At 41.4% G+C, this 27,959-nt stretch overlaps 1 protein-coding gene across 4 annotated transcripts in view; it reads left to right on the top strand.

Moving 5' to 3' along the window:
- Positions 1 to 27,959, top strand: part of LARS2 (leucyl-tRNA synthetase 2, mitochondrial) — a 242,167-nt gene that overhangs the window by 100,642 nt on the left and 113,566 nt on the right. For all 4 annotated transcript variants that reach the window (XM_082638131.1, XM_082638130.1, XM_082638128.1 and 1 more), the window contains 2 exons: positions 10,851 to 10,942; positions 13,745 to 13,805. In XM_082638131.1, coding sequence (XP_082494257.1) covers positions 10,851 to 10,942; positions 13,745 to 13,805 — 153 coding nt within the window. The remainder of the gene's footprint in view (positions 1 to 10,850; positions 10,943 to 13,744; positions 13,806 to 27,959) is intronic.

Raw genomic sequence — 27,959 nt, 5'->3', positions numbered from 1 at the left:
TAAATTGTATAAAAACCATATATGGTTTGCATTATTTTTTCTTATTAGTCATCAGGTTTTTGTTTGTTTGTTTGTTTGTTTGTTTGTTTTGCTGTATGCGGGCCTCTCACTGTTGTGGCCTCTCCCATTGCAGAGCACAGGCTCCAGACGTGCAGGCTCAGCGGCCATGGCTCACGGGCCTAGCCGCTCCGCGGCATGTGAGATCGTCCCAGACCGGGGCACGAACACGTGTCCCCTGCATCGGCAGGCGGACACCAGGGAAGCCCAGTCATCAGTTTTATACACATCAGTGTATACATGTCAATCCCAACAGCTCAATTCATGACACCACCACCACCCCCACCCCGCTGCTTACCCCCCTTGGTGTCCGTACGTTTGTTCTCTACATCTGTGTCTCAGTTTCTGCCCTGCAAACCAGTTCAACTGTACCATTTTTCTAGGTTCTACATATATGTGTTAATATACGATATTTATTTTTCTCTTTCTGACTTACTTCACTCTGTATGACAGTCTCTAGATCCATCCATATCTCTACAAATGACCCAATTTCGTTCCTTTTTATGGCTGAGTAACATTCCATTGTATATATGTACCACATCTTCTTTATCCATTAGTCTGTTGATGGGCATTTAGGCTACTTCCATGACCTGGCTATTGTAAATAGTGCTGCAGTAAACATTGGGGTGCATGTGTCTTTTTCAATTATGGTTTTCTCTGGGTATATGCCCAGTAGTGGGATGGCTGGATCATATGGTAATTCAATTTTTAGTTTTTTAAGGAAACTCCATACTGTTCTCCATAGTGGCTATATCAATTTACATTCTCACCAACAGTGTAGGAGGGTTCCCTTTCCTCCACACCCTCTCCAGCATTTGCTGTTTGTAGATTTTCTGTTGATACCCATTCTAACTGGTGTGAGGTGACACCTCATTGTAGTTTTGATTTGCATTTCTCTAATAACTAGTGATGTTGAGCAGCTTTTCATGTGCTTCTTGGCCATCTGTATGTCTTCTTTGGAGAAATGTCTATTTAGGTCTTCTGCCCATTTTTGGATTGGGTTGTTAGTTTTTTTAACATTGAGCTGCATGAGCTGCTTGTAAATTCTGGAGATCAATCCTTTGTCAGTTGCTTCATTTGCAAATATTTTCTCCCATTTTGAGGGTTGTCTTTTCGTCTTGTTCATGGTTTCCTTTGCTGTGCAAAAGCTTTGAAGTTTCATTAGGTCACATTTGTTTATTTTTGTTTTTATTTCCATTACTCTAGGAGGTAGATCAGAAAAGATCTTGCTATGATTTATGTCAAAGAGTGTTCTTTCTATGTTTTCCTCTAAGAGTTTTATAGTGTCCGGTCTTACATTTAGGTCTCTAATCCATTTTGAGTTTATTTTGGTGCTTGGTGGTCGGGAGTGTTCTAATTTCATTCTTTTACATGTAGCTGTCCAGTTTTCCCAGCACCACTTATTGAAGAGACTGTCTTTTCTCCATTGTATATCCTTGCCTCCTTTGTCATAGATTAGTTGACCATAGGTGCGTGGGTTTATCTCTGGGCTTTCTATCTTGTTCCATTGATCAACGTTTCTGTTTTTGTGTCAGTACCATATTGTCTTGATTACTGTAGCTTTGTAGTATAGCCTGAAGTCAGGGAGTCTGATTCCTCCAGCTCCGTTTTTTTCCCTCAAGACTGCTTTGGCTATTCGGGGTCTTTTGTGTCTCCATACAAATTTTAAGATATTTTGTTCTAGTTCTAGGTAAAAAATGCCATTGGTAATTTGATAGATTGAATCTGTAGATTGCTTTGGGTAGTATAGTCATTTTCACAATGTTGATTCTTCCAATCCAAGAACATGGTATATCTCTCCATTTGTTGGTATCATCTGTAATTTCTTTCATCAGTGTCTTATAGTTTTTTGCATACAGGTCTTTTGTCTCCCTAGGTAGGTTTATTCCTAGGTATTTTATTCTTTTTGTTGCAATGGTAAATGGGAGTGTTTCCTTAATTTCTCTTTCAGGTTTTTCATCTTTAGTGTATAGGAATGCAAGAGATTTCTGTGTATTAATTTTGTATACTGCAACTTTACCAATTCATTGATTAGCTCTAGTAGTTCTCTGGTGACATCTTTAGGAATCTCTATGTATAGTATCATGTCATCTGCAAACAGTGACAGTTTTACTTCTTTTCCTATTTGTATTCCTTTTATTTTTTTTCTTCTCTGATTGCCGGGGCTAGGACTTCCAAAACTATGTTGAATAACAGTGGTGAGAGTAGATATCCTTGGCTTGTTCCTTATCTTAGAGGAAATGCTTTCAGTTTTTCACCATTGAGAATGATGTTTGCTGTGGGTTTGTCGTATATGGCCTTTATTATGTTGAGGTAGGTTCCCTCCATGCCCACTTTCTGGAGAGTTTTTATCATAAATGGGTGTTGAATTTTGTCAGAAGCTTTTTCTGCATCTATTGAGATGATCATATGGTTTTTAATCTTCAGTTTGTTAATATGGTGTATCACATTGATTGATTTGCATATATTGAAGAATCCTTGCATCCCTGGGATAAATCCCACTTGATCATGGTGTATGATCCTTTTAATATGTTGTTGGATTCTGTTTGCTAGTACTTTGTTGAGGATTTTTGCATCTATATTCATCAGTGATATTGGTCTGTAATTTTCTTTTTTTGTAGTATCTTTGTCTGGTTTTGGTATCAGGGTGATGGTGGCCTCATAGAATGAGTGTGGGAGTGTTCCATCCTCTGCAGTTTTTTGGAAGAGTTTGAGAAGGATGGGTGTTATTTCTTCTCTAAATGTTTGAGAGCATTCACCTGTGGAGCCATCTGGTCCTGGACTTTTGTTTGCTAGAAGATTGTTAATCACAGTTTCAATTTCATTACTTGTGATTGGTCTGTTCATATTTTCTATTTCTTCCTGGTTCAGTCTTGGGAGGTTATACCTTTCTAAGAATTTGTCCATTTCTTCCATGTTTTCCATTTTATTGGCATAGAGCTGCTTGTAGTAGTCTCTCAGGATGCTTTATATTTCTGTGGTGTCTGTTGTAACTCCTCCTTTTCCATTTCTAATTTTATTGATTTGAGTCCTCTCCCTCTTTTTCTTGATGAGTCTGGCTAATGGTTTATCAATTTTGTTTAACTTCTCAAAGAACCAGCTTTTAGTTTTATTGATCTTTGCTATTGTGTTCTTTGTTTCTATTTCATTTATTTCTGCTCTGATATTTATGATTTCTTTCCTACTGCTCACTTTGGGTTTTGTTTGTTCTTCTTTCTCTAGTTCCTTTAGGTGTAAGTTTAGATTGTTTATTTGAGATTTTTCTTGTTTCTTGAGGTAGGCTTGTATAGCTATAAACTTCCCTCTTAGAACTGCTTTTGCTGCATCCCATAGGTTTTGGATCGTCGTGTTTTCATTGTCATTTGTCTCTAGGTATTTTTTGATTTCCTCTTTGATTTCTTCAGTGATCTCTTGGTTATTTAGTAACGTATTGTTTAGCCTCCATGTGTTTGTGTTTTTTACGTTTTTTTCCCTGTAATTCATTTCTAATCTCATAGCGTTGTGGTCAGAAAAGATGCTTGATATGATTTCAGTTTTCTTAAATTTACTGAGGCTTGATTTGTGACCCAAGATGTGATCTATCCTGGAGAATGTTCCATGCACACTTGAGTAGAAAGTGTAATCTGCTGTTTTTGGATGGAATGTCCTATAAATTTCAATTAAATCTATGTGGTCTATTGTGTCATTAAAGCTTGTGTTTCCTTATTTATTTTCATTTTGGATGATCTGTCCATTGGTTTAAGTGAGGTGTTAAAGTCCCTCACTATTATTGTGTTACTGTCGATTTCCTCTTTTATAGCTGTTAGCAGTTGCCTTATGTATTGAAGTGCTCCTATGTTGGGTGCATATATATTTATAATTGTTATATCTTCTTCTTGGATTGATCCCTTTATCATTATGTAGTGTCCTTTCTTGTCTCTTGTAACATTCTTTATTTTAAAGCCTATTTTATCTGATATGAGTATTGCTACTACAGCTTTCTTTTTTTCTTTTTCTTTTTCGCGGTACGCGGGCCTCTCACTGTTGTGGCCTCTCCCGTTGCGGAGCACAGGCTCTGGACATGAAGGCATCAGTGGCCATGGCTCACGGGCCCAGCCGCTGCACAGTATGTGGGATCCTTCCGGACTGGGGCACAAACCCATGTCCCCTGCATCGGCAGGCAGATTCTCAACCACTGTGCCACCAGGGAAGCCCTCCAGCTTTCTTTTGATTTCATTTGCATGGAATATCTTTTTCCATCCCCTCACTTTCAGTCTGTACGTGTCCCTAGGTCTGAAGTGGGTCTCTTGTAGACAGCATATATATGGGTCTTGTTTTTGTATCCATTCAGCCAGTCTGTGTCTTTTGGTTGGAGCATTTAATCTATTCACGTTTAAGGTAATTATCGATGTGTATGTTTCTATGACCATTTTCTTAATTGTTTTGGGTTTGTTTTTGTAGGTCCTTTTCTTCTCTTGTGTTTCCTGCTTAGAGAAGTTTCTTTAGCATTTGTTGTAGAGCTGGTTTGGTGGTGTGGAATTCTCTTAGCTTTTGCTTGTCTGAAAAGCTTTTGATTTCTCCATCGAATCTGAATGAGATCCTTGCTGGGTAGAGTAATCTTGGTTTTAGGTTTTACTCTTTCATCACTTTAAGTATATCCTGCCACTCCCTTCTGACCAGCAGAGCGTCCGCTGAGAATCAGCTGATAACCTTATGGGATTACTTTGTATGTTATTTTTTGTTTTTCCCTTGCTGCTTTTAATATTTTTTCTTTGAATTTAATTTTTGTTAGTTTGATTAATATGTGTCTTGGTGTGTTTTTCCTAGGGTTTATCCTGTATTGGACTCTCTGTGCTTTTGGACTTGGGTGACTATTTCCTTTCTCATTTAGGGAGTTTTCAACTATAATCTCTTCAAATATTTTCTCAGACCCTTTCTTTTTCTCTTCTTCTGGGACCCCTATAATTCGACTGTTAGTGTGTTTAGTGTTTTCCCAGAGGTCTCTGAGATTGTCTTCAGTTCTTTTCATTCTTTTTTCTTTATTCTGCTCTTATTTTCACCATTTTTTCCTCCAGCTCACTTATTTGTTCTGCTTCAGTTATTCTGTTTTTGATCCCTTCTAGTGTATTTTCCATTTCTGTTATTGTGTTGTTCATCTGTGTTTGTTTGTTCTTTAGTTCTTCTTGATCTTTGTTAAATATTTCTTGTATTTTCTCCATCAGTGCCTCCATTCTATTTCTGAGATTCTAGATCATCTTTACTATCATTTCTCTGAATTCTTTTTCAGGTAGATTGCCTGTTTCCTCTTCATTTATTTGGACTTGTAGGTTTTTACCTTGCTCCTTCATCTGTGACATATTTGTTTGCCATCTCATTTTTTTTTTTTTTTTAATGAGTGGAATTGTGTTCCTGTCTTACTGGTTGTTTAGCCTGAGGCTTCAAGCACTGAAGTTTTAGGCTATTGGGTAGAGCTGGGTCTTGGTGCTGAGATGTGGAACTCCATGAGACCTCACTTGGTTGAATATTCCGTGGTGTCTGAGGTTCTCTCTTAGTCCAGTGGTTCAGACTCGGACCTCCCACCACAGGAGCTTTGGCCCGACCCCAGGCTCATGAACTAAGTTCCCACAAGCCACCTGGGGTGGCAAAAACAAATAAATAAAAAGAAAAAAATGAACAATAACAAAGTAAAAAATAAAATTAGACTAGGAAACTAACAGATATGTTAGGAGGAATATAAAAATAAAATTATACATGAATCAACAACTGGAAGGTACATCAGTACCACAATAGTAAAAAAAAGTGGAGGAGGGAAAAGAAGAAAAAAGTGGGGGCGGGGAAGGCCTTGGCTGTGGAGGGCTGGGCCTAAGCAAAGGCAAGGTTTGGGTAGTGGGTGGGGCCAATGCTCAGGACCTGTGGGGCTGGGAAAGGCCCTGGGGGCTGTGGGGGGTGGGGCTTAGGCTCAAGGAACAGAAGGGACCCAGGTGTGCCCCCCACCTCTGGTCTCAGAGGGTAGGGGACCTCACCTGGGAGCCCAGCAGGCTTCCTGGGCTCGAGTGGGTGGGGCAAACGCCCTCTTCTCCTCTCCTCTGGTCTGGGGGGGCCCCTCCCGCCTGCCTCTGCTGATCTCCCCGGCCTCCCTCCTATGCCCCCAAGGTCCGATGCAGCCTGGAGGGGGGTTTGGAGGGCGGGTACCGGCTTGGGAGCTCAGCAGGCTCCCCTGCCCAAGTGGGCCAGGCGATCCCCCTCTGCTCCTCTCCCACTCTTCCCAGAGAGCCCCTCCTGCCTGCCTCTCCTGATCTCCCCAGCCTGAGGGCGTCAATCCTGTCTGACCTCCACTTCTTCTCTGCCCTCAGCCCCCCTACGTCCTACCAGTTCACTTTGGTGTTCCTCCTGTCTCCTTGGGCATCAGAGTCCCCCACCAGTGGCGGGCAGGTGACATAGTTGCAGGGAGACGCTAACTCTGTGTCTTCCCACACCACCCTCTTGACTCTTCCTTCCCTAACTATATTTTCATAGACAGCTTGGGATAACATGTGAACTAAGAATATCTTTTCATGTTAATTTCATCTGAAAACAAAAATAGAAATGAATAAGTATATTACATAAATCCAGACTGATTTTTTGACTGTCTTTGTATTGACTTTATTTAAAAACATGGATGGTAACCTAACAGAATGTTAATAGGCAGAAACATTGAACTGGTGCCATTTTGGCAGTTCCAATGAAGAAACCAAGTGGTAATTAAGTTTTCCCCTTTCTTGTGGAACATGGTTATACAACAGTTACAGTATTCTGCCAGTGAAGTAGCCCTAGGAGAATTAAAGCATCTCTGGAAGCTGTTCTCTAGTGTTGTCCATGGAAGTATTTCAGAACTTTCTACTAATCAAGCACAAATCCTCAACATGGGATTATTATTATTTTTAGCTCTTGAAAATTAAAAAGAAAAAGAAAAATCTGTGAAGGAAATGTTTTTCATCTATGGATTAAGCAGTACTCAACAGAAAGCTGTATTCTAAAGGGTGAGTGTTTTAGTCAGGATTCTTGGCTACAAGGGACTGAAACCCAACTCAGACCAGTTTAAACAAAAAAGGAGGTTTTGTGTGTTTTTACAAATCCTGGTGTAACTCACAGAACCAAAGGAAATGTTGTAGGATTGGGGCCCACTGGGAATTGGGCCCACGTCCTTGGAGCACATCAGTATCCCTAGTCTCTGCCTCCCATTTCTGCATCTGTCCACATGCCAGCAGTATTTTCTTAGACATCTCCACCAGGTGCTCCCTCTGTGGCCAGAGGGGTGGGTTTTGTGATTCGCCATCTACAGCAGGACCATATGAAGTAGGAGGAGGAGCATTTTGCCAGAAGGGGAGGGTGCTGTTTGGAAAGATGAAACCTTTGGGTAGGACACATTTAGCAAGAGAAAAAGAGACCTCATGTCTGAAAGATCAACTGGATTGGGTTATGTTTTGACAACTTCCTAAAACTGCATAGACTAGATATTCCTAGGGAATGTTAGAATCTTTTTAAAAGACATGTATACACACACACACGTACTTACTTATTTTGTACAGATGTCCATGATACGTTAAATGAAAAAAAACAGGTCATAAAATAGTGTATGACAGGTTCTATTTCCATAAAAACAAACCATCCAGCTCCTATATATGTATATATATGTTTGTGTATCTGTGTTTGAGTGAGGAGAAAGGTGTGGAAGGATACAAAGGCTGACATTGTTGGTTACATCAAGGAGTTGAGAATAGGAGTCGGGGCTGGGGGAGATGATCAGCTTTGCCTTTATATATCATGTATTGTGTCATTTCACTTGTTAAAATAAGCTTGTATTATGCTCGTAATTTGAGAAACATCCAATTAAGGAAATAGAAGAGGAGCCTATTCCGACTGACCTCAGGAGCATGGATGCAGGGATTGAATGTGATAGCTTGGGAGTCATGTCATTTTTCTTTGGCCATGCCGCATGGATTGCGGGATCTTAGTTCCCTGACCATGGATTAAATCCGGGCTCTCGGCAGTGAGAGCACGGAGTCCTAACCACTGGACTGCGAGGGAATGCCCCAGGAGTCATGTTATCTTAGGCTGGCAGGTCAGGGCATTTCACTCTTCCCAGATTCCCAGGACTGGGAAGCATGGCAGAGGATGTGGCAAACCAGACTGGAGCAGCAGCAAACTGGAGAGATCCGCAGCACTGTTGTTCACCAGGTCTGTATCCCGTACAGAAGGCAGACCTGAGTGGATCAGACCTACCACCACCCCTGATATGGCAAAATCTACTGGGCAGGGCCCTTCCTACCCAGCACACAGATGGCTGCTTCTGCTCATGGACTACCTCTGCTCCAGTCAGCCATGGCAAGAACAGCTGGGCTACTTTCAAATGAGGCACCTGATGTGAGCCACTGATTATGCACAAAAGAAGAACTGATGCGCCCCTTTCATGGAAAAGAAGGCCAAACGGCTGGCCCTTTGAGCCTCATGGTCTGTTCGGTTTGGTTAAGAAATTCCAATGCCTGGCACCAACCTGCTACAGAGGCTCTTATCATAAGTAACACACCCTTAGGAATGTACATGGATGAGGATGTGTGTGAGGTCAAGGAGTCTCCCTGTCTGTTGTCACAGAGCCACCATAATGAATGTGGCCAAAGAGACGTGGGCTGAGGTCCTGACGAGGGAATCGGTGATGTGCGATGTTGTGAGGTGCTGAAGATCAAGCAGACAACAGCAGCTGCCACTGCAGCCAGCCCTGCCATTTACTGGGTGCCTGTACTGTGCTGGGTGTACCACATACATCTTAGTGTGTAATTCTCAATGATTTGGGTGGCTGCTTTCAGTCACAGCTGATAGTTGGGACTCGTGTAAGTGATGTGCCTCAGGTCCCACTGCCAGTAAATGGCAGGTTTGGGTTAGGACATTTCCCCCCAAACCACACAGCCTCCCGAGGAGCGAGCCTTTGTTGCATTTCCCACTCACTAGCCAAAGGAGTTAGAGCAGCTCTGATTTTAGATGCATGGTCTTCATTCTTGAGATGGAATTGTTCCATCAGAACTAAAACCTAATTAAAAAATAGTAATGTGCAGAATGGAAGGACGATGTAAGGCAAGTGGCTTCTGCCACTGGGAAGGCCATGCCTGTTCTCTTACTGCCACCTGCTAAGAGGGACTAGGGAGAGAACGGATCTGGGCACTGGGATTCGAGTGTGAATCCAGTTCGGGACACTAAATTGTAGGTGCTTATGGACCTGAGGCAGAGGTGGCCATGGGTGATACTCATTTGCATCTCAGAGAGTCTTTGAACAAGATAGAAAGATGGAAGAAAACTCTAGGTGCACAATGAAAAAAAACACACAGAAATAATATGATTCCAATTGTTAAAACTTGGATATAAATTTACCAAATAACAGTTATGTATGGCTATATGGTAGAATTAAGGGTATTTTATTTTCTTCTGAATATTTTTCTCTATGTACCAAGGCTATTTGTAGTGAACATGCATTATTTCAATAATCAGGGGAAAAAGTTATTTATAAAAGAAAATGAGACCTGTTTCTTTAGTGGAAAATGTTCCATCATGATATGAGCGGGTGATGAGGTAGTGCCAGTAAGTGTGTCTGAGTGTCCATCACTATCCAAAATGTATGTGAACAGAAGCTCAGGTTCTCTGCATGATTACAAACAAACAAACACACAAACAAACAAACAAACTCAGCTTGTGGCAGTTGACAGATCAGGAGCTTGATAGGAAGTAAGAAGGCCAGCTGTAAAGGGCTGTTTTCTAGAAATACTGGAGCCTCCTCAGGCCATCCTCACCCACAGGCAAGCTTCAGAAATATGGCTCTGGGAGAAGCTGTGTTTATGGCTTTGTGGCTGAAAATCAGCATTAGAGAAGGGTAGGAGTCTGAGTTTTCAAAGCAGGTGTCCTTCCTGGCAGTGGGTAGAGAGCGCGGCCTTCTGAGTCTGTCCCTTGATGCCACAGCTTGTGTTTCAAGCCATTGTTCCCATTCATGGCATATAAGTTAGGTTGAGAGAACTTGCTATTGAAGCTGCCAGCTGAGCTGTGACTGATCATCCATTTGCAGAAATGAGTTCCTGGTTTGAAGTAATTGCTTCTGGTGTGACTTAGCTAGGCTGCTTACTCTTGTTGGTCCATCATTGCTTGGGCTGTCAAATAAAGGAGTGGGAATGAAGGATATATTTCAAAAGCTTCTTAGAGCTCTGAGATCTTAGGATCCCCTGTTCTTTGGAAAATGGAAATATCTTATGGGAGGTGGTTCAAAGTGGCTTATTGTACACTTGAAAACTGGCTAGTGTGACTGAGGAACTGAATTTTAAATTTTAATTAATTTAAGTTTATATAACCACATGTGGCTAAGGGCTACTCTATTGGACAGCACAACTCCTTAATTGGAAAATCTAACATGAGGTAAGCATTTTGAATGCCTATATATATTTTTATATATACCTAGTTTTAAAATGGAAAGAAACTTTTTATAATTTCAGAAAAACCCTTTGGGTTCATTACACACAATACAGACAAAAGAAAAAGAAAGTAAAAAATTGTCACGAAAATACCTACTCAGAGATAACTGCTATTGGCACCTTGGTGTATAACCTTCTAAATTCTCTTCTGTGCTTACGTCTTAGGTAGCCAGCTGGCTTTCAGAAGCATAGTTTGAAATCATCCAGGAAAGGGATAGGACATGTTAGAAAGAGAGAATGCCTGCTTATTGCCCAGAAGAGAATACTAATAAAGATTTTAGCAATCTGCCACGGCTGATGTTTCTTTCCTGGGTGCTTCTTTCCTAGGTTATCAATCCCATGGGATGGGATGCATTTGGATTGCCTGCCGAAAATGCTGCGATCGAGAGGAATCTACATCCAGAAAGTTGGACACAGAGGTATGTGTTTACAGGCATATTCAAGCACTTGTATACAGAACCCTTAAACAATTTTTTTTTTACCTGTGCACAAGAAATAGAAAGTAAAGCAAACAAAACATTGCAGTCTGCCAAGCAATAAACAGGATTGTCTGTATTTGGTGTTTGCCTTTTTGCACGCTGTATTCTTATCTAAGAAATAACAAAGAGGGTTTGGATATCATTCATGTGTTCATTTTGATGCTTTGTTATTTAGTTATTCTTCCTTTGAGTATTTGCGTTTGGAAGGAAAGAGGAGAAGGAAAGGGTGACATTTGTAAATTTCTACAGTGCTCTTCATCTTCGTGACCGTAGTTTGAACCATATACAAATTCCACATTATAATTTTCTCTGCAAATTCTGTTAATTTTTTGCCTTCACCATTCTGAAGCAAGAGGAACTTAGATATTCAACAAGGAAATATATGGCCAATTTATTCTGGGTGTCGCTTTCTGCAAGGAGGACATACTCTCAGTCTCCCCTGTGCCTCAGGCTTCCATGTACTTGTGGGCCAGCAGTGCCCATCCCTCTCCCTCCTGATAAAGCCTTGAGGGCCTTATACCAGAACCCAGCAGAATGTTCTGGGCTCACTCCAGCCCCTTTCACAAAGCCTTTCCTCATCCTACCCGTCAGAGGTAGAGAGGGTGGTTCAAAGTCTATCCCCATTTTCTTTCACCTCCCTTTGCTTTATCTTGCCCAAGGCTACATTGTAAAAAGAAATATCTTCTGCACCATCTACTTGTCTTTTTTCTTCCTAATCTCTCGTTTCCACTTTTCCAATTATGGTTAATTCTAGAGTAATGGGAGTGATGAAAAAAGGAGGAAATAATGATTTAAATAAAATGGATCAAATATGGTATAAATTTGATATAAGCTAGGCCAGGGATTGAGAAATTCCATGGGCCAAATTTTCCCTGCCTGATTTTGTAAATAAAGTTTTATTGGAACACAAGCCACACCCATTTGTTCATATATCGGTCATGGCTGCTTTCATGATACAATGGCAGAACTGAGTAGTTGTGACAGAGACCATATGGCTCACAGAGCTGAAAACATTTACCATCTGGCCCTTTACAGAAAGTTTGCCAACTCCTCCAAGGAGGAGTAATATGCTCCTCCAACTAGAGCATAGCAGTAAAGAAGATGGCCCCTGAATCAGGCCACATAGGTACAAATCCTGCCTTTCCTTCTTCCTAGCCATTCACCTTGAGCAAATTACTTAACCTCTCTGCGCCTCAGTTTATTTATCTGTAAAGGAGGGATAGTCATAGTTCCTACCTCTTATGAATGGATAAAGATTAAGCACTGTCTTAGTCGGCTGCTATAACAAAAATACCATAGTCTGGGTGGCTTATAAAACAACAGAAATGTATTTCTCACAGTTCTAGAGGCTGGGAAGTCCGAGATCAAGGCACTTGGCAGATTTGGTGTCTGGTGAGGACCCGCTTCTTGGTTCATAGACAGCTGTCTTCTCTCTGTATCTTGACATGGTAGAAGGGGCAAGGTTGCTCTCTGGAGTCTCTTTTATAAAGGCACTAATCCGGTTACCTCTCATAGTACCTTTGGTTACCTCAAAATACCATTACGTTGGAGATTAGGTTTTAACATAACAATTTGAGGGGGACACAAACATTCAGTCTGTTGCAAGCACTTTTCTGCAAAATGCTTAACACGAGGCTTGGAATTAAAATAAGATATTGTTAGCTAATCAGAGATCACCTAGAGAACTTCATGGTTTTTCATATTTTCAGTCTGCTTGAACTGAAAGGGGACATAGTAGAAATGAATTAGTCCTTTTTCTTTAAAAAGAAAAAAGAGGACCTGGAGATTATCATATTAACTGAAGTAAGTCAGACAGAGGAAGACAAATATGGTATGATATCACTTACGTGTGGAATCTAAAAAATTGATACAAATAAACTTACTTACAAAACAGAAATAGACTCACAGACATAGAAAACAAATTTATGGTTACCAAAGGGGATAGTGGGGCAGGGCAGGGGGGAATAAATTAGGAGTTTGGGATTAACATATACATATTACTGTATATAAAATAGACAAACAACAAGGACTTATTGTATAGCACAGGGGACTATACTCTGTCTTGTAATAACCTATAATGGAAAATAATCTGAAAAATATATTTATATATGTATAACTGAATCACTTTACTATATATCTGAAACTAACACAACACTGTAAATTAACTATATTTCAATAAAAAAGGTTAAAAAATTTTTAATTTAAAAAGACAAAAGTAAATAATATTTTATTTCATATTATATTAAAGTTGATTAACTTACTTCCCTCCTCTTTTCCAATTGTTGGAGAGTTTTCGGTTTTAGGTTTTGATTGACAAAGCACTGTATGGCTCCTCTTGGATTCCTGCAATTTGTATGTTAAGATTTTTCTTTTCAGTCACTTTTAAATTTGTAAATGCTTGGCTTAAATTTGTGCAGAATACAGGCATATATGGATGGGCCAGGAGTGCACAAATCAGAAGGGTTGCCTTCCTGAATGGCCAGGGAAAGGGTTAGTCCCCAGGACCAAAGACTATCATGGTTTTTAGTGGCTTTTGCAAGGGTACAAAGAATAGATGTCTTCTACTAGGCAGATATTTTCACTGATTCTTAGTAATTAATTTCTTCACCAGGGCGAAACAACACTTAAAGCCCTTTGGAATAATCTAGACTTTTCCAGTTTCCTTTTCACATTCTCAAAGTGTAGTTTGTTTATGGCTTTTCCTGTTTCTAAAATCCATACTCTTTTCCCTTTGTTTCGCAGTAATATTAGACACATGAGGAAACAACTTGATCGACTGGGCCTGTGTTTCAGCTGGGATAGGGTAAGTCACCTTTTTCCTGGAAGGTCTTTATTTTAACCAAGGTCCTGATTGAATGCGGGATTGTGCACATTTACTTTATCTTCCTTCTCTTCAGGTTTGGAGGAAGGAGGAAAAGAAGGGTGGCAGAAAGCAGGAGGGAAGGATTAGCATTCCACAAATAAAAAAGTATCCCCAGTGGATAATTTGCCTGCAAACAAGTAATTTTCTGTGGGATTAAGCTAAAAGAGTTAACTTCTTATTTAACTCCACAGTTGGCTATTATTTATGTGTGGCAAAATCTTTGCACAGGATTTCTCATGTTCTCAACAATAGTTTAAAAAGACTATTGGAATCTATGTAAAAGTGATTAAATATCAACCCATGTGGTCCCTTTAGGTGATTAGGTGTAGGTTGATGGATCACTTATCTCTTTTGTTCCATGTTTGGAATTGAGGCTTATAACAGATAGCCTTTTGGTATAAAATGTTTTCAAACTGTGTATTAAACCACTGGAGAATTCCAGACCTGGGTGGAGTTCAGTGAAGACCACCTGGGTGTTAGGAACACCCACACTAAATACGGCTGAACCCTTTAAAGCTCTGGCCAAAGACCACCCCTTAGACATTGATGAGCGGTCTGTTAGGTAAGATGAACTCTTGCTTGTCCTCTCCATGAACCAGTGTCGTGACCTCTCTTAGCATCCCATTAACTCCACAAAATGCTTTTCATTGCTGGATCTGCCAAGTTCAAGTTCACATCCTTTTAGTCATGCAAAGCACCTGGAACAAACCCAAATGCAATCACCTATCTCCTCCTCCCCCATAATTTCTTAAATGATTGCAATTTGATGAGTACAGTAAAAAAGAGTGAAAATCAAACACGTTTAAACCGTTCCTGCTTTTTTCTTTTTTTCTATTTTTTCTTTTTTAGCTTCTTTAGATAAGGTCATGGGTTGAATCAAGTTCTTATTGTAGCACTGATGCCATTTTTATCACTAACTTGCAAGGTCACCAGGGTTTCATTTGGTAGAGGTGTGAAAAAGTCCTGGTGCCTGAGTCAAGTTGTCCTGAGGTGCCAGTGGGGAAGTGCTGATGGAGAATGAAATGCATTCTAATGTGGAGAGAACTGAGTAATGCCCTCAGCTCTCCAGAGATGTGTTGGTAAATTCCTTGAGAGCAGAGATGGGCTTGTTAACCTTCTAGGATGAGAACTAGCCTAGTCCTACGCAGGAACAGCAACCATAAATAGTTCAAAAATTAATGGATTGTTTTCCTGATTATCATAGAAGATTAGAAAATACAGAAAAGTATAAGGAAGAACATAATGTGGTTAACCACAATGTGGTTAATTTAACGTCCTTGTATGGTTCCTTGTAGTCTTTTATTCTGGAATATTATATAATTTACTTTTGCAAAATAGAATTCATAATTCATGTTTTTTATTTTGCTTTTTTTTACCTGCTATTCATGAACATTTTCCCAGTTTATTAAATATTCTTTGGAAAAAGTGACTTTTTATAGCTGTATAGTTTTCCATCTTATGAATGTATCATAATTTACGTAACCTACCCCTTATTATCATATGTTTAGATAGACTCTAATGTTTCTCTGTTATAAATATAGGTTCTCAGTCCCTCTTGTAAAAATCTGAAGTCCAGAAAGCTGTAAAAACGAAAAGTTTTTCCATAACTCATTTGACTGCAAAACCTGACCTGAACTGATGTTTATCTCACTTAGAATGAATATTCATATATTGTACTCTAGGAATAGTGATGTAATTGATTACCAGGTGCTCTCCCAGACCTAGTTAGGTAAATATACTGTTACCTTTTCATATCCAAAAAGGTCTTAGTTCTGCAGTACCACAGTTGGACTACAAGCATTTCAGATAAGGGATTTTGAACCTGTTAGTGCAGGATTGTAGATAAATATCACCACCCCTGCTATCAGTGTCTAATAGTTACTGAACAATTCCCATGGGCCAGGCACCCATAATTCTCTCTTCAGATCTCTAGAAAGCTTTAAAATGTGGGTGATTTTATTGACATCATTTTATTGCTGGTCACCCAAGTGGCAGGGCTGGGCTAATCCACTGGCCAATTTATGACTGCTGTGCTCACCCCCCACACTTGGAGTAGATACTTTAGTACACGTATTTTATTTCCTTAATATGACTTCTCAAAAAACCATGAGCGGGCTTCCCTGGTGGCGCAGTGGTTGAGAGTCCGCCTGCCGATGCAGGGGACACGGGTTCGTGCCCGGTCCGGGAGGATCCCACATGCCGCGGAGCGGCTGGGCCCGTGAGCCGTGGCCGCTGGGCCCGCGCGTCTGGAGCCTGTGCTCCGCAACGGGAGAGGCCACAGCTGTGAGAGGCCCGCGTACCGCAAAAAGAAAACAAACAAACCATGAGCAAGTTTAAAGCTTACAGTACTTGAATTTAAAGATACTTAAAGGTATAATTTGCTTATGTTACTTTGCTATTGCCAAATTATCCTCCATAAGGGTTATACATATTTACACTCCCAAGTTATTATATAGTTGTTTTCACCTGTACTTCTTTTGTTATTAGTGATGAGTTTTTCTGTGCTTTTAATGAATGTTTGAATTTGGGGAGGTAGGGTGTGTGTGAATAATCTAATTATGTCTTTTGCCCATATGGTTAGAGGGTGTTTGTCCTTTCCTTAATGATATTCATTTTGTTACAAATATTTTCCCTCAATTTATCATTTGCCTTGCATTTTGTTTGTAGTGGGATTATTGTTAGCACACAAATATGTACTTGGAAAGGCCTTTCAGATAAATACATTTTTTTCTCAATCTTGTGTTTAATTTTTGCATTTAACTCAACTGGAATTATTTTAGTATATGGTATAAGATAAGGAATTCCTCCTTTTTCTGAATAACCAATTGTTTCTTTCTTTGATTTTCAAACATTCTTTTCCTCATTGATTTAAAAGGCTAACTTTATTATAACCATCTTCTTTTACACAGTTATTACACACTAAGTTCTGTTTCTGTTCATTTGATCCATTTATTACTATGTCATTACTAAGCTATTTTTAGTTGCAGTTGCTTTATAATTGGCTCTAATACCAGGTAACAGAAATTTCTTCTTATTGTCTGATACTGACAGTGCCATCCCTACTATCTTGTGTTTCTGTTTCCTTGATATATTTTGCCCATTTGAAAAATATTTTATCCTTTGTTTGTTGAATTCTTTTGGGGCATCACTTGTGGATACAATTAATTAAAAAAATTAAAAGATGGACAAAGAATATGGGAGAAATCATCTTTTGGCTAATCTAGAGTCTTTGTCTTTAACAGGGAAGTGTAAGCTATTTGTATTTATTTTTATAACTAGTATAGCAATTCTTTATTGTGCTAAAAGATAGCTGTAAAGGTCTTAAACCACGCATTTAGTATCAACATGAAAAATAAAACAGAACATATGTTTTTGCCTCCCATGTATCAATAAGATAAGGAGATTAGCTGGCAGCATTGGGTCTTCATTGCTGTGCACGGGCTTTCTCTAGTTGCAGCGATCAGGGGCTACTCTTTGTTGTGGTGAGTGGGCTTCTCATTGTGGTGGTTTCTCTTGTTGCGGAGAACAGGCTCTAGGTGCATGGGCTTCAGTAGTTGCAGCACGTGGGCTCAGTAGTTGTGGCTCGTGGGCTCTAGAGCACAGGCTCAGTAGTTGTGGCGCGTGGGCTTAGTTGCTTCGTGGCATGTGAGATCTTCCTGGACCAGGGACCGAACCCATGTCCCTTGCATTGGCAGGTGGATTCTTAACCACTGTGCCACCAGGGAAGTCCCACACTTTCCACTTTCTAAATCTATTTTCCAGAGGTTTTGGGGGGTATGTCCTGAGATTTTAGGCCTAATTTCTTCTTCTTCTTCTTTTTTTAAAAAATTTATTTATTTATTTATTTATGTTTGGCTGTGTTGGGTCTTCGTTTCTGTGCGAGGGCTTTCTCTAGTTGCGGCAAGCGGGGGCCACTCTTCATCGCTGTGCGCAGGCCTCTCACTATCGCAGCCTCTCTTGTTGCGGAGCACAGGCTCCAGACGCGCAGGCTCAGTAGTTGTGGCTCACGGGCTTAGTTGCTCCGCAGCATGTGAGATCTTCCCAGACCAGGGCTCGAACCCGTGTCCCCTGCATTGGCAGGCAGATTCTCAACCACTGCGCCACCAGGGAAGCCCCCTAATTTCTTCTTATTGTAATTTTTCTTATCATGTGTCATTCCTTAAACATAAACATAGATCTTTGCTTTTGGTTTTAGAATCATTTTCATAGCAAATTACTTAAACTGAATGCTCCTTAACTAGCTTCAGTGCTCATCAGTAGACCTTATAGAGCATGATTGCCCATTTTCACAATTTAGATTCATGAAAGAAAATGTTTAGATATTTTAGCTCTTGCTTTGAATCTTCTGATATTACATGTTATTTTCATAATGGAGAATGACTTTTCGTTGCTTTCACCTATGACCAGCAACTTACTGGGGTATGGAATTCTTTTTTCTTTCAAATCTCTTTAGTAGACCTTGATCCTTGATTCACTGTCTTAAAAAAAAATCAAATTATAGACTCACAGGAAGTTGCCAAGATAGTATAGACAGATCCTATGGATGCTTCACCCAGTTTCCCCCAATGATAACATTTTATACAACTACAATATAATATCAAAACCAGGAAATTAACATTGGCACAATACTATTAACTAGAGTACAGATTTTATTCAGATTTCACCAGTTTTTATATGTACACACAGTGTGTGTGTGTGTGTGTCGGAGGAGTAGTAGTAGTTCTGTACAATTTAATCACATGTGTAGATTTATGGAGTGACCACCATCTGGCCCATTGGCCTCTGATGGAGAAGTCTGAGGCCAGCCCAGATCATCTCTTTGTAATACAATGATCTTTCTACCCTTGTTTTGATGCTTGTTGGACTCCTGTCTCTGCCTTTTCCATTTAAATTTTTCATCAGAGTGTAGCTCAGTGTCCATCCTTTCACTTTAATTTTGCCTGGTGCTTGGTGACCACTTTTGATCTGCAGTGTAGGTATTTCCTCCTGTTGGTTTTCTAGACTCTCTTTCTCAAGAACACTGACTTTGAGTGTGTGCTCTGTTCACTGTCCTCCATTGTTTTCACCATCTTTCTCATGATTTTGGTCCCTTTGTTCGTTTGTTTTTGTTTTGTTTTGTTTTTAAATTTATTTATTTATTTATTTATTTATTTTTGGCTGTGCTGGGTCTTAATTTCTGTGCGAGGGCTTTCTCTAGTGTGGCAAGTGGGGACCACTCTTCATCGCGGTGCGCGGGCCTCTCACTATCGCGGCTTCTCTTGTTGCGGAGCACAGGCTCCAGACACGCAGGCTCAGTAGTTGTGGCTCACGGGCCTAGTTGCTCCGTGGCATGTGGGATCTTCCCATACCAGGGCTCGAACCCGTGTCCCCTGCATTAGCAGGCAGATTCTCAACCACTGCGCCACCAGGGAAGCCCGGTCCCTTTGTTCTTATCTACCTTTTGGGAGAACTTCTCATGTTTGCATTCCACATCACAGATTCAGTTTCTATTGAATCAGGGCTGCTTTGTATGGTTTCTAATGCAGATAGTAATGCTATTGTATTTTTAGATTGATTCTTAGTGTTCCTCATCTCATTCAGTTCCCATTTTCTTTCTCAAGCCTCTTGGCCAACTGCTTTTTTTTTTCTTCTTATTTTGCTATCTTATCTCATTTCACAGACGGTGTGTGTTCAAAAATTTTCTTGAGAATACAAGGTGATGCTCTTGAAAAATCATTTCTGCTTCTTGTAATAAATCTTTTTACAAGTTTGAAATGCTGTGCTCTCCTTGTTTGTTTCAGAATCTTTTCATAGACACCTTGTGGATTTTTCCCCCATTTCCTGAGTGAGGTGGACTAGTGTATCAGTTTAGGGATCCATCAGCATGAGGGGAGTGGAGTGGAAGCTCTGTTATACTCTCTGCCTCATTCATTTCTGTCTGGGTTCGGGGAACCCATAGCTCCTGGGGCATCTTTCTCTCTGCTCTGATCTTTACCCGAGTGTGAGTTGTGGTATCACAGATGCCCCTGTGACACCCTGACTGCTTCAAATGCTTCTGAGGCACCACAGACAGGCGTGTCCAGTTGGTGGACTTTCTACCTGCTCTGTAGCCCACTCTCCCCTCTAGATTTGCTGTCTCAAGTAAGGGGTGCCAGAGCCCTGCTTCTCAAGAACCCAGTGTGTCCTTAAGAGGGGGAGATGCTATTTGGTTTATGGTATTTTTCTTCAACCTAGTCCCATCTGCCAAAATTCCTTGTCATTTCTGGCATGTCAGTGGCACCTCGTTACTTCCTGTATTGGTGCAGTCCCCTCGGCCCCCATCTTTATATTCTCTTGGTCATTTTAATGGGAGTAATGGAAACAAGTTTAGATACATGTGTTCTTGATGCCCTTTTTCCCAGAAATCCACCAGTGCTTTTTTTTTTTTTGCGTTACGCGGGCCTCTCACTGCTGTGGCCTCTCCCCTTGCGGAGCGCAGGCTCTGGACGCACAGGCCCAGCGGCCATGGCTCACGGGCCCAGCTGCTCCGCGGCATGTGGGATCCTCCCGACCGGGGCACGAACCCGTGTCCCCTGCATCGGCAGGCGGACTCTCAACCACTGTGCCACCAGGGAAGCCCCCCACCAGTGCTTTTTAATGAAACCTTTACAATCTGATTGGTCATATAGAGCAGCAGAGTGAGGAGGTAGAGGAATAGTTTATTTAATTGATGAGGCAGATCTGTACCCTTTGCAAATAACAATCCTAAAGTCCCATAAAAACTGGATAATTAAGCAGATGGGTATCTGACAGTTAACAGAATATTTAAAAAATAAGATGGCTCCGAAACATTATCTTCCTCCCCCAGGTGGAGAAAGCTAACTTGAAAACGTGGGTCATGGCCTCATTCTTCCTGTCTTTGCCTGGATGGGAATCCCTGTAGGAATGGTCCAGCTCTGGAGCTGCATTCTCATCTTTCTTACAGAAAATGCTTAATTCTCTGAATTAAAAGGAAAAGAGTATACATTTCTCGAATTAATGGTAAGCCAGAATGATAATCAAATGATGTCTTTTAGCTCAGCACTGTGTTTCACTTTTTCAGACGTTACTCCGCAAATAGCTTGTATCATCTCGATTTGGAAAGTAAGAAACTGAAAGCTGAATTTGAATAGTTGAACATCTACTAAGGGAAGAGTGAAGAGGAGATAAAATTCCAAACTGTGAAATGAGAGAGATCAGACATGTTTTTTTGTGGAGCACTTATTTTGTGGAATAATTGGCAGCCTTTCTGGAGAGGGTGTGAACCTGCATTCTGCTCTCATGGGTTCAGATTATGGCCTTGGTGATCATGCACTGGTCCTAGGGGATGGCCCCGTGAGTTCCTTGTGACAGTGACATAGTTAGCTTCTAAGTTGTGTGGTATGGCCCACTGAGGCAAGTGTGTCTCTGACTTTGATCTCTACTGTCTCACCAGTGCTCTGGTGCCTGAGCTGGGTCTGGACCAGGCCTTGGCTGTGTTTTGATTGACATAGACTCTGGGGCTTGATTTTTATCACGAGTCACCTGGATAATTATTTGGGGAGCAGTTCCCTAGGAGTTCCCTTCAAAACCAGACAAGTATACGAAAGGAAAAAAACATCCAAACCAGATAGAATTCAAAGTAATGCCTGTGGAATCTGCGAGAGCAGGGCTTTATTAGCTGTTTATGGTGCTTGCTGAGCAATCCCCAAATACTCATACTCCAATGTAAAATAAAAAAAAAACAGGAACATAGGACTGGGCATAAATGATGTTTGGATTAACTTTTCTTGTCTCCTTTGCTAGAGTAGTCAAGAGTTGACCCTGCTGAGTTTCTTTTTTTTTTTTTTTTTTTTTGCGGTACGCGGGCCTCTCACTGTTGTGGCCTCTCCCGTTGTGGAGCACAGGCTCCGGACGCGCAGGTTCACCAGCCATGGCTCACGGGCCCAGCTGCTCCGCGGCATGTGGGATCCTCCCGGACTGGGGCACGAACCCGTGTCCCCCGCATCGGCAGGCGGACTCTCAACCACTGCACCACCAGGGAAGCCCTGCTGAGTTTCTTTACTATGGAGATCTTATGAAATTTTATTTGCACTCATTTTCACTGGATTTTAATTTTCTGTGTTTGATTCCCTTCTCGTGTTTCTCCATTCTGCCTTCTCTACATGTTGATGCCCAGTAATAAGACTGATGGCTTTGCCCATCAGTCCCCTTGGGGCCAGGCAAACACAGGAATTACTGCCCCCAAGACAATCATCCATTGAAACGAGCTCAGTGTGCCCCCCACCATGTTCCCCAAAGGCTGAGTGGGCTAAGGTGGATGTGTAGTGTGGTTATCCTGGAACAGTGGAAGAGGCACATCAGGCTCCATCAGAATTTTTACTGGGACAGGCTTTTATGATGTCGAGCTTATCCAAGTTTTATCCATCAATGCTGCACAGCCTACATAAATTAAGGGGGCTGCTGAGGCATTTGTGGCATCTCCACCATGTGCAGATGGTGCTTTGCTTCTATTTGCATCTCTTTGCTTCTATTTCTCTCTCTCTCTCCGTCTTTCTTCCCTTTCACTGTCCTTTTTCCATTCCCTTATTCTCATCCATTTTCCTTGACTCACCTTCCTTCCTTCCCTCCTTCCTTCCTTCTTCACAATTCCATTATCACACCTAAAACAATTAATGCTAATACCATAAAATCATGGAATACCAGTCATTTTGCAGATTTCACTGGTTGTCTTATCAGTATTTCTTATTCCGTGGGTTTGTTTGCCTGCACTTCTGCTGGTCTTTGTTTAGCCTTTTCTTCCCCACCCTCATGTCATAATCATGGTTTGGAACCAGTACTCTCTTTTCATCCAAAACACACGCCCTTTGGACCATACCTGCATGAGTTTATTTTCAAAGACAGCATGATTTGTATGATTACAAAATGAAAATTATTATTGCTTCAAGACCCTTACTGCCTCGGAATTTTATTTACATAGAAGACTAGACATTCGAAAGGAAAGATTAAACTCCAAGAAATAATGAGGGTTCCAGGATAATAGAAAGATATATTTTTAACGGTTTTTATTTTAAAAGAATTTAAAGAATAGCCTAAAACAAAAAGAATTTAGGGCAAGTGATTGAAAACCTGGTTGGGAAGATTCCCATTATGAGAGCTCGGGGTTGTGGTTGCCTTGACAACGTGTAACAGGCCCTCGAAGTGTTTGACTCTCTGAGTCCTCTTTCAAGTCCTTACAGAGGTGAAGCAGTTGGTCTGGTAGATCTCTGACTCTAGATTACTTTCTGTCTCTCAGAATCAGAAAACTAACCTTTTTCCAGAGGTTTTTCTTTTGGTTGGGAGGGAAGAGGCAATACCTTTGTTTTAACTGAAATGAATTGGCAGCATATCTCTAGTGCTTTCATTTCAGGGAAGGTTGGTGCTGATGCATAAGGGTTAATGTTCAGAATTGTCATCATCTTGAGGTTGGGAACCGTGTCTCATCATGAATACCTAGCACACATGCAGCTGACCTCATGCACAGCTGTGACAGCTCAGTCCTTACCAGCCTAAAACATGGAGGGAAATTTTTCATTGCCTCAGACAGGATAGTGTTCTTGGACTCTTCAGCCCTAACTAAAGAAGGAGGTTTCCTGGGGCCGCTCAGCAAATGTGGCTATGCAAGGAAGTAGTTTGTTTTATCCTCATTCCCAGTGGTGGTCATGAGCCCTATCAAGGATGTACACTCTGGCTAATGGGAATAGAATTTACCAATTTAATGCTTGTTAAATGCTTCTAGGAGATTGGATCTTGAATGCTCATTCCAGAGGCTTGGGTTTTGGTGATGGGCTTTGCCATTCACACATGGTGGGCGTGATCTATTGCCCCTCTGAGCCTCAAGTTCATATGGTTATTAAAGAGATTAGATCACTCTTCAAATACTGTAGAAAATAAGAGTACAAAACCTCTTTCCCCATGGCTGAATCAGGTCTCCAGGTCAGTTTTGCACAATAGCCAGTACAACCTTTGACAGAACAGGTGCCTGTAGGTGTACAATGCAAGGTGCTCTAAGCGTGTGGTTCAAGATCACAAGGTCTTGAAGATGAAGTTGTTACTCCATAAAAATAACAAGGATAATTTATGTGTGTGCTTATACCAGTGACGAGCATCAGAATCACCAAGAGGGCTTATTAAACCACAGATTTCTGGGCCCCACCCCCAGAGTTTCTTTTTTTTTTTTTTTTTTTTTTGCGGTATGCGGGCCTCTCACTGTTGTGGCCTCTCCCGTTGCGGAGCACAGGCTCCGGATGCGCAGGCCCAGCGGCCATGGCTCACGGGCCCAGCCGCTCCGCGGCATATGGGATCCTCCCAGACCGGGGCACGAACCCGTATCCCCTGCATCGGCAGGCGGACTCTCAACCACTGCGCCACCAGGGAGGCCCGACCCCAGAGTTTCTGATGCAGTAGGTCTGTGGTTTTGTTTTTCTATTCAGAAAAAAAGGGTCTTAGGAATGATCGTGCTCCCAAACCTTATTAGGTAGGAGTCATAAGAAGACCTACCATCAATTTTTTCTGACGTGTGGTAGAGCATAAATGAATAATAAAAACAAAATTTTAAGAAATAGGCAATGTTTTTGCAAATACAAGATTATTTTTATAACTTCTTTCACTGTGAAATATTAAACATGGATAGAGTAGAGCAAAAGCATGTATGTAAAGCTTAATGCATTATTGGAATGTACAGCTACCACCTAGGTTAAGAAATAGAACTTTGCAGCACCCAGCAGTTCTCTGTGTGCCCTTTTCCAATCACAACTCCATCTCTCCCCACTACCACCATCATAGGGAACTTTTGTTCTGACATTTATGATAATCACTGCCTTGTTTTCAGTTTTACCACCTACATATGGTTTTCGTAGTTACATAAATGAACTCAGATAGTATGTGTTCTTTTGCGTCTAGCTTCTTTTTTTTTTTTGCGGTATGTGGGCGTCTCACTGTTGTGGCCTCTTCAGTTGCGGAGCACAGGCTCGGGACGCACAGGCTCAGCGGCCATAGCTCACAGGCCTAGCCGCTCCATGGCATGTGGGATCTTGCCGGACCGGGGCATGAACCCGTGTCCCCTGTGTCGGCAGACGGACTCTCAACCACTGCGCCACCAGGGAAGCCCAACGTCTGGCTTCTTTAACTCAATATTATGATCAGAGAATATTCTCTGTATGATTTTCTGGAGGAAAAACATTCCTGTGTGTCTCCTGTACTCTCAGTACTCTACTACAGCACCTTCACTTCTGACACCAGATGTGTGTTCTACAATTTAACTCAATTCTGATACTATCTACATGGAGATGGTGTCAGATCCCACAAGTTAAAGGCTTAGCCCTACAGGACTTTCCCCCTCCCCCACTTCTTATGCCAATTACAAGTCCAGGTTGTTACCTATGCTTCTGACCAACTGGCTGTAAGTCAGAGGTTCCCACAACCCTTTCTTGATTAATTTGCTAGCAAGAATTCATGAATTTCACAGAATTCAGGAAAGCAGTCTACTTACTAGATTAGTGATTTATTACAAAGGACATCAAAGGATACAGATGAACAGCCAGATGAAGTATATAGGATGAGGTCCAGGAGGGTCTCAAGCACAGAATCTTCTGTCCCAGTGGAACTGGGGTGGGCCACCCTTCCTGCACGTTATCATCCAGAGGCTCATCAAATCTTACTATTCAAGAGTTTTCATAGAGCAGGGATGGACTCCCTGACTCTCCGTTTGAACTCCTCTGACACTGTCCCATCAGGGAGAGGGAGGGGCACCTCATTACTGCTGGTTGGGGTAGAAGTCCAGACCCCACCCCTGTGGTCTCCACTGACACCGCCAAGGGTTTTTTTTTCCTACGTTAGCTTGCATTTTATTTTATTTTTATTGAAGTATAGTGGATTTATAATGTTGTGTTAGTTTCTGCTGTACAGCAAAGTGATTCAATTATACATATTTACATTCTTTTTTTATATATATTCTTTTCCATTACAGTTTATCATAGGGTATTCAATATAGCTCTTTGTGCTCTACAGTAGGACCTTGTTGTTTATCCATTCTGTATATAAAAGCCTAGTGCCCAGTAGGGGTAGGAGAGTCCCAGCTTTCCACTCAACCTCCTCTGATACCACACTGACACAGAGAGAGATTGGGCTGCCTTGTTATTGCCTCCCAAGGTTGTAAGTCTAGACTCTCCACTGAGCCCTTGCTGGCGAGGGTAGGACTGTCATTTTTTTTCTGTGGTGTTGACTAAGGTAGAGCAATTATTGTCTAAATGTTCTCTCTTGCTAGGCTGTCCCTTTCCTGGTACTCTGGCTAAAGAGAGCAGGCTTTTCTTTTTTCTTTTTTCTTCTTTTTAATTTTTTGTCTGTACTCCTTGGCATTTCTGGATTACTGGCTTCATTAGCTCCAATTCTGGGACTTATGAGAAAATCCGTGGAACTCACCACTGCGTCACTCCTCAGGTGCTGAGGTCTCTAATTAGTCTACCTTCTCTTCTCAATTTATTGGAGTCTATGTTTGTTTTATACATATATATAATATTCGAGGTTTTTAGTTGTACTTAGTGGAAAGAACAGGGAAAAGTACATCTATTCCATCTTCCCAGAAGAAGACGGCATATATAGTTTTAAATCCCTCCTTCTTCTTGTGAGATTCTGATCTGCACTTCCCTGCCCATAATCTTTCCCTTAAACATCATTGGACTGAAAGATCTTCAAAATAATTTTCTATACTACTTTCTAAGTTTATAGTTTTATTTCTTGGTCTGTGTCACATAGGAAATCTTTTAAGCTGTGATGGGTTTCTACTACTCGTTGCTTATGGCGCTCACAGGCAGCAGAACAGCTCATTTTGGGCACTGCTGTCACTTTTGCATCCTAGGAATTGATGAATTGATGAATATTTCCTCTTCCTCTGGATCCATGTCCGTGTATAACAAATAGCCTTCACATTATTCAGGAAACCTAGAGAACTCACATCTCAAAAATATCTTTCAGATGACTCTGCCCTGTTGATCCTGAAACTTTCAAGTATGTTGCAGATAAAATTAATGTTCTTTTCCTTCCAGAAAAATGGAACAGTTATAGAGAGCTGGTTTGGCATGGATAGTTGAAATACTGGCATCTCCCCATATAGACCGATAACAAACTGCAACTCAAACCCATTCATCTCATCTGTAGTTTAATGGAGGGTTTTCGTTCCCAACTGTCTAGTTAGAAAAGCTGTCTGTATTGTTTGACTGCCTTGATGAAATTCTTGTCAGCTGGCAAAGAACAGTTACCAGGAAATTAGGCAAATTGTTGCTTCTTTTTTTTTTTTTTTTTTTTTTTTTTTGCGGTATGCGAGCCTCTCACTGCTGTGGCCTCTCCCGTTGCGGAGCACAGGCTCCGAACGCGCAGGCTCAGCGGCCATGGCTCACGGGCCCAGCTGCTCCGCGGCATGTGGGATCATCCCGGACGGGGGCACGAACCCGTGTCCCCTGCTTCGGCAGGCAGACTCTCAACCACTGCGCCACCAGGGAAGCCCCAAATTGTTGCTTCTTGTCCGATTATGGATAGTTTACAGAATCTTGTGCAGTTTGTAGCAGGAGGCAGCTTTCAGGTTACCATAAAAATGACACTGCTCAAAAAATAATGGTCAAGGGACTTCCCTGGTGGTACCGTGGTAAAGAATCTGCCTTCCAATGCAGGGGACGCAGGTTCAATCCCTGGTTGGGGAACTAAGATCCCACATGCCTTGGGGCAATTAAGCCCGCACGCCACAACTACTGAGCTTGAGCGCTTCAACTAGAGAGCCCACGTGCTGCAACTATAGAGCCCACACGCTCTGGAGCCTGTGCACCACAACTAGAGAGAAGCCCATGTGCTGCAAACAAAAGATCCCTCATGCCTCAACAAAGATCCTGCCTGCTACAGCTGAGACCCAATGACGCCAAAAATAATAAATAAATAAATAAATAAATAAATAAAATATAAAAAAAAATAGTGGTCAAGAAAATAGCAAAAGAGGAGCTTACTGATGAGTCTGATTTCAGTTCAGAAAGTGGGAGTTGTCTTCAGAACTGCAAAGACCATGATTTCCCTTCACTTAATACTCATTCTCTA

Source organism: Mesoplodon mirus (genome assembly GCF_964341445.2).
Source record: "Mesoplodon mirus genome assembly, chromosome: 12".
In the NCBI taxonomy this organism is placed as follows: Eukaryota; Metazoa; Chordata; class Mammalia; order Artiodactyla; family Ziphiidae; genus Mesoplodon; species Mesoplodon mirus.
Note: the sequence above shows the minus strand (reverse complement) of the source record. Positions and strands in the feature narration are given on the sequence as shown.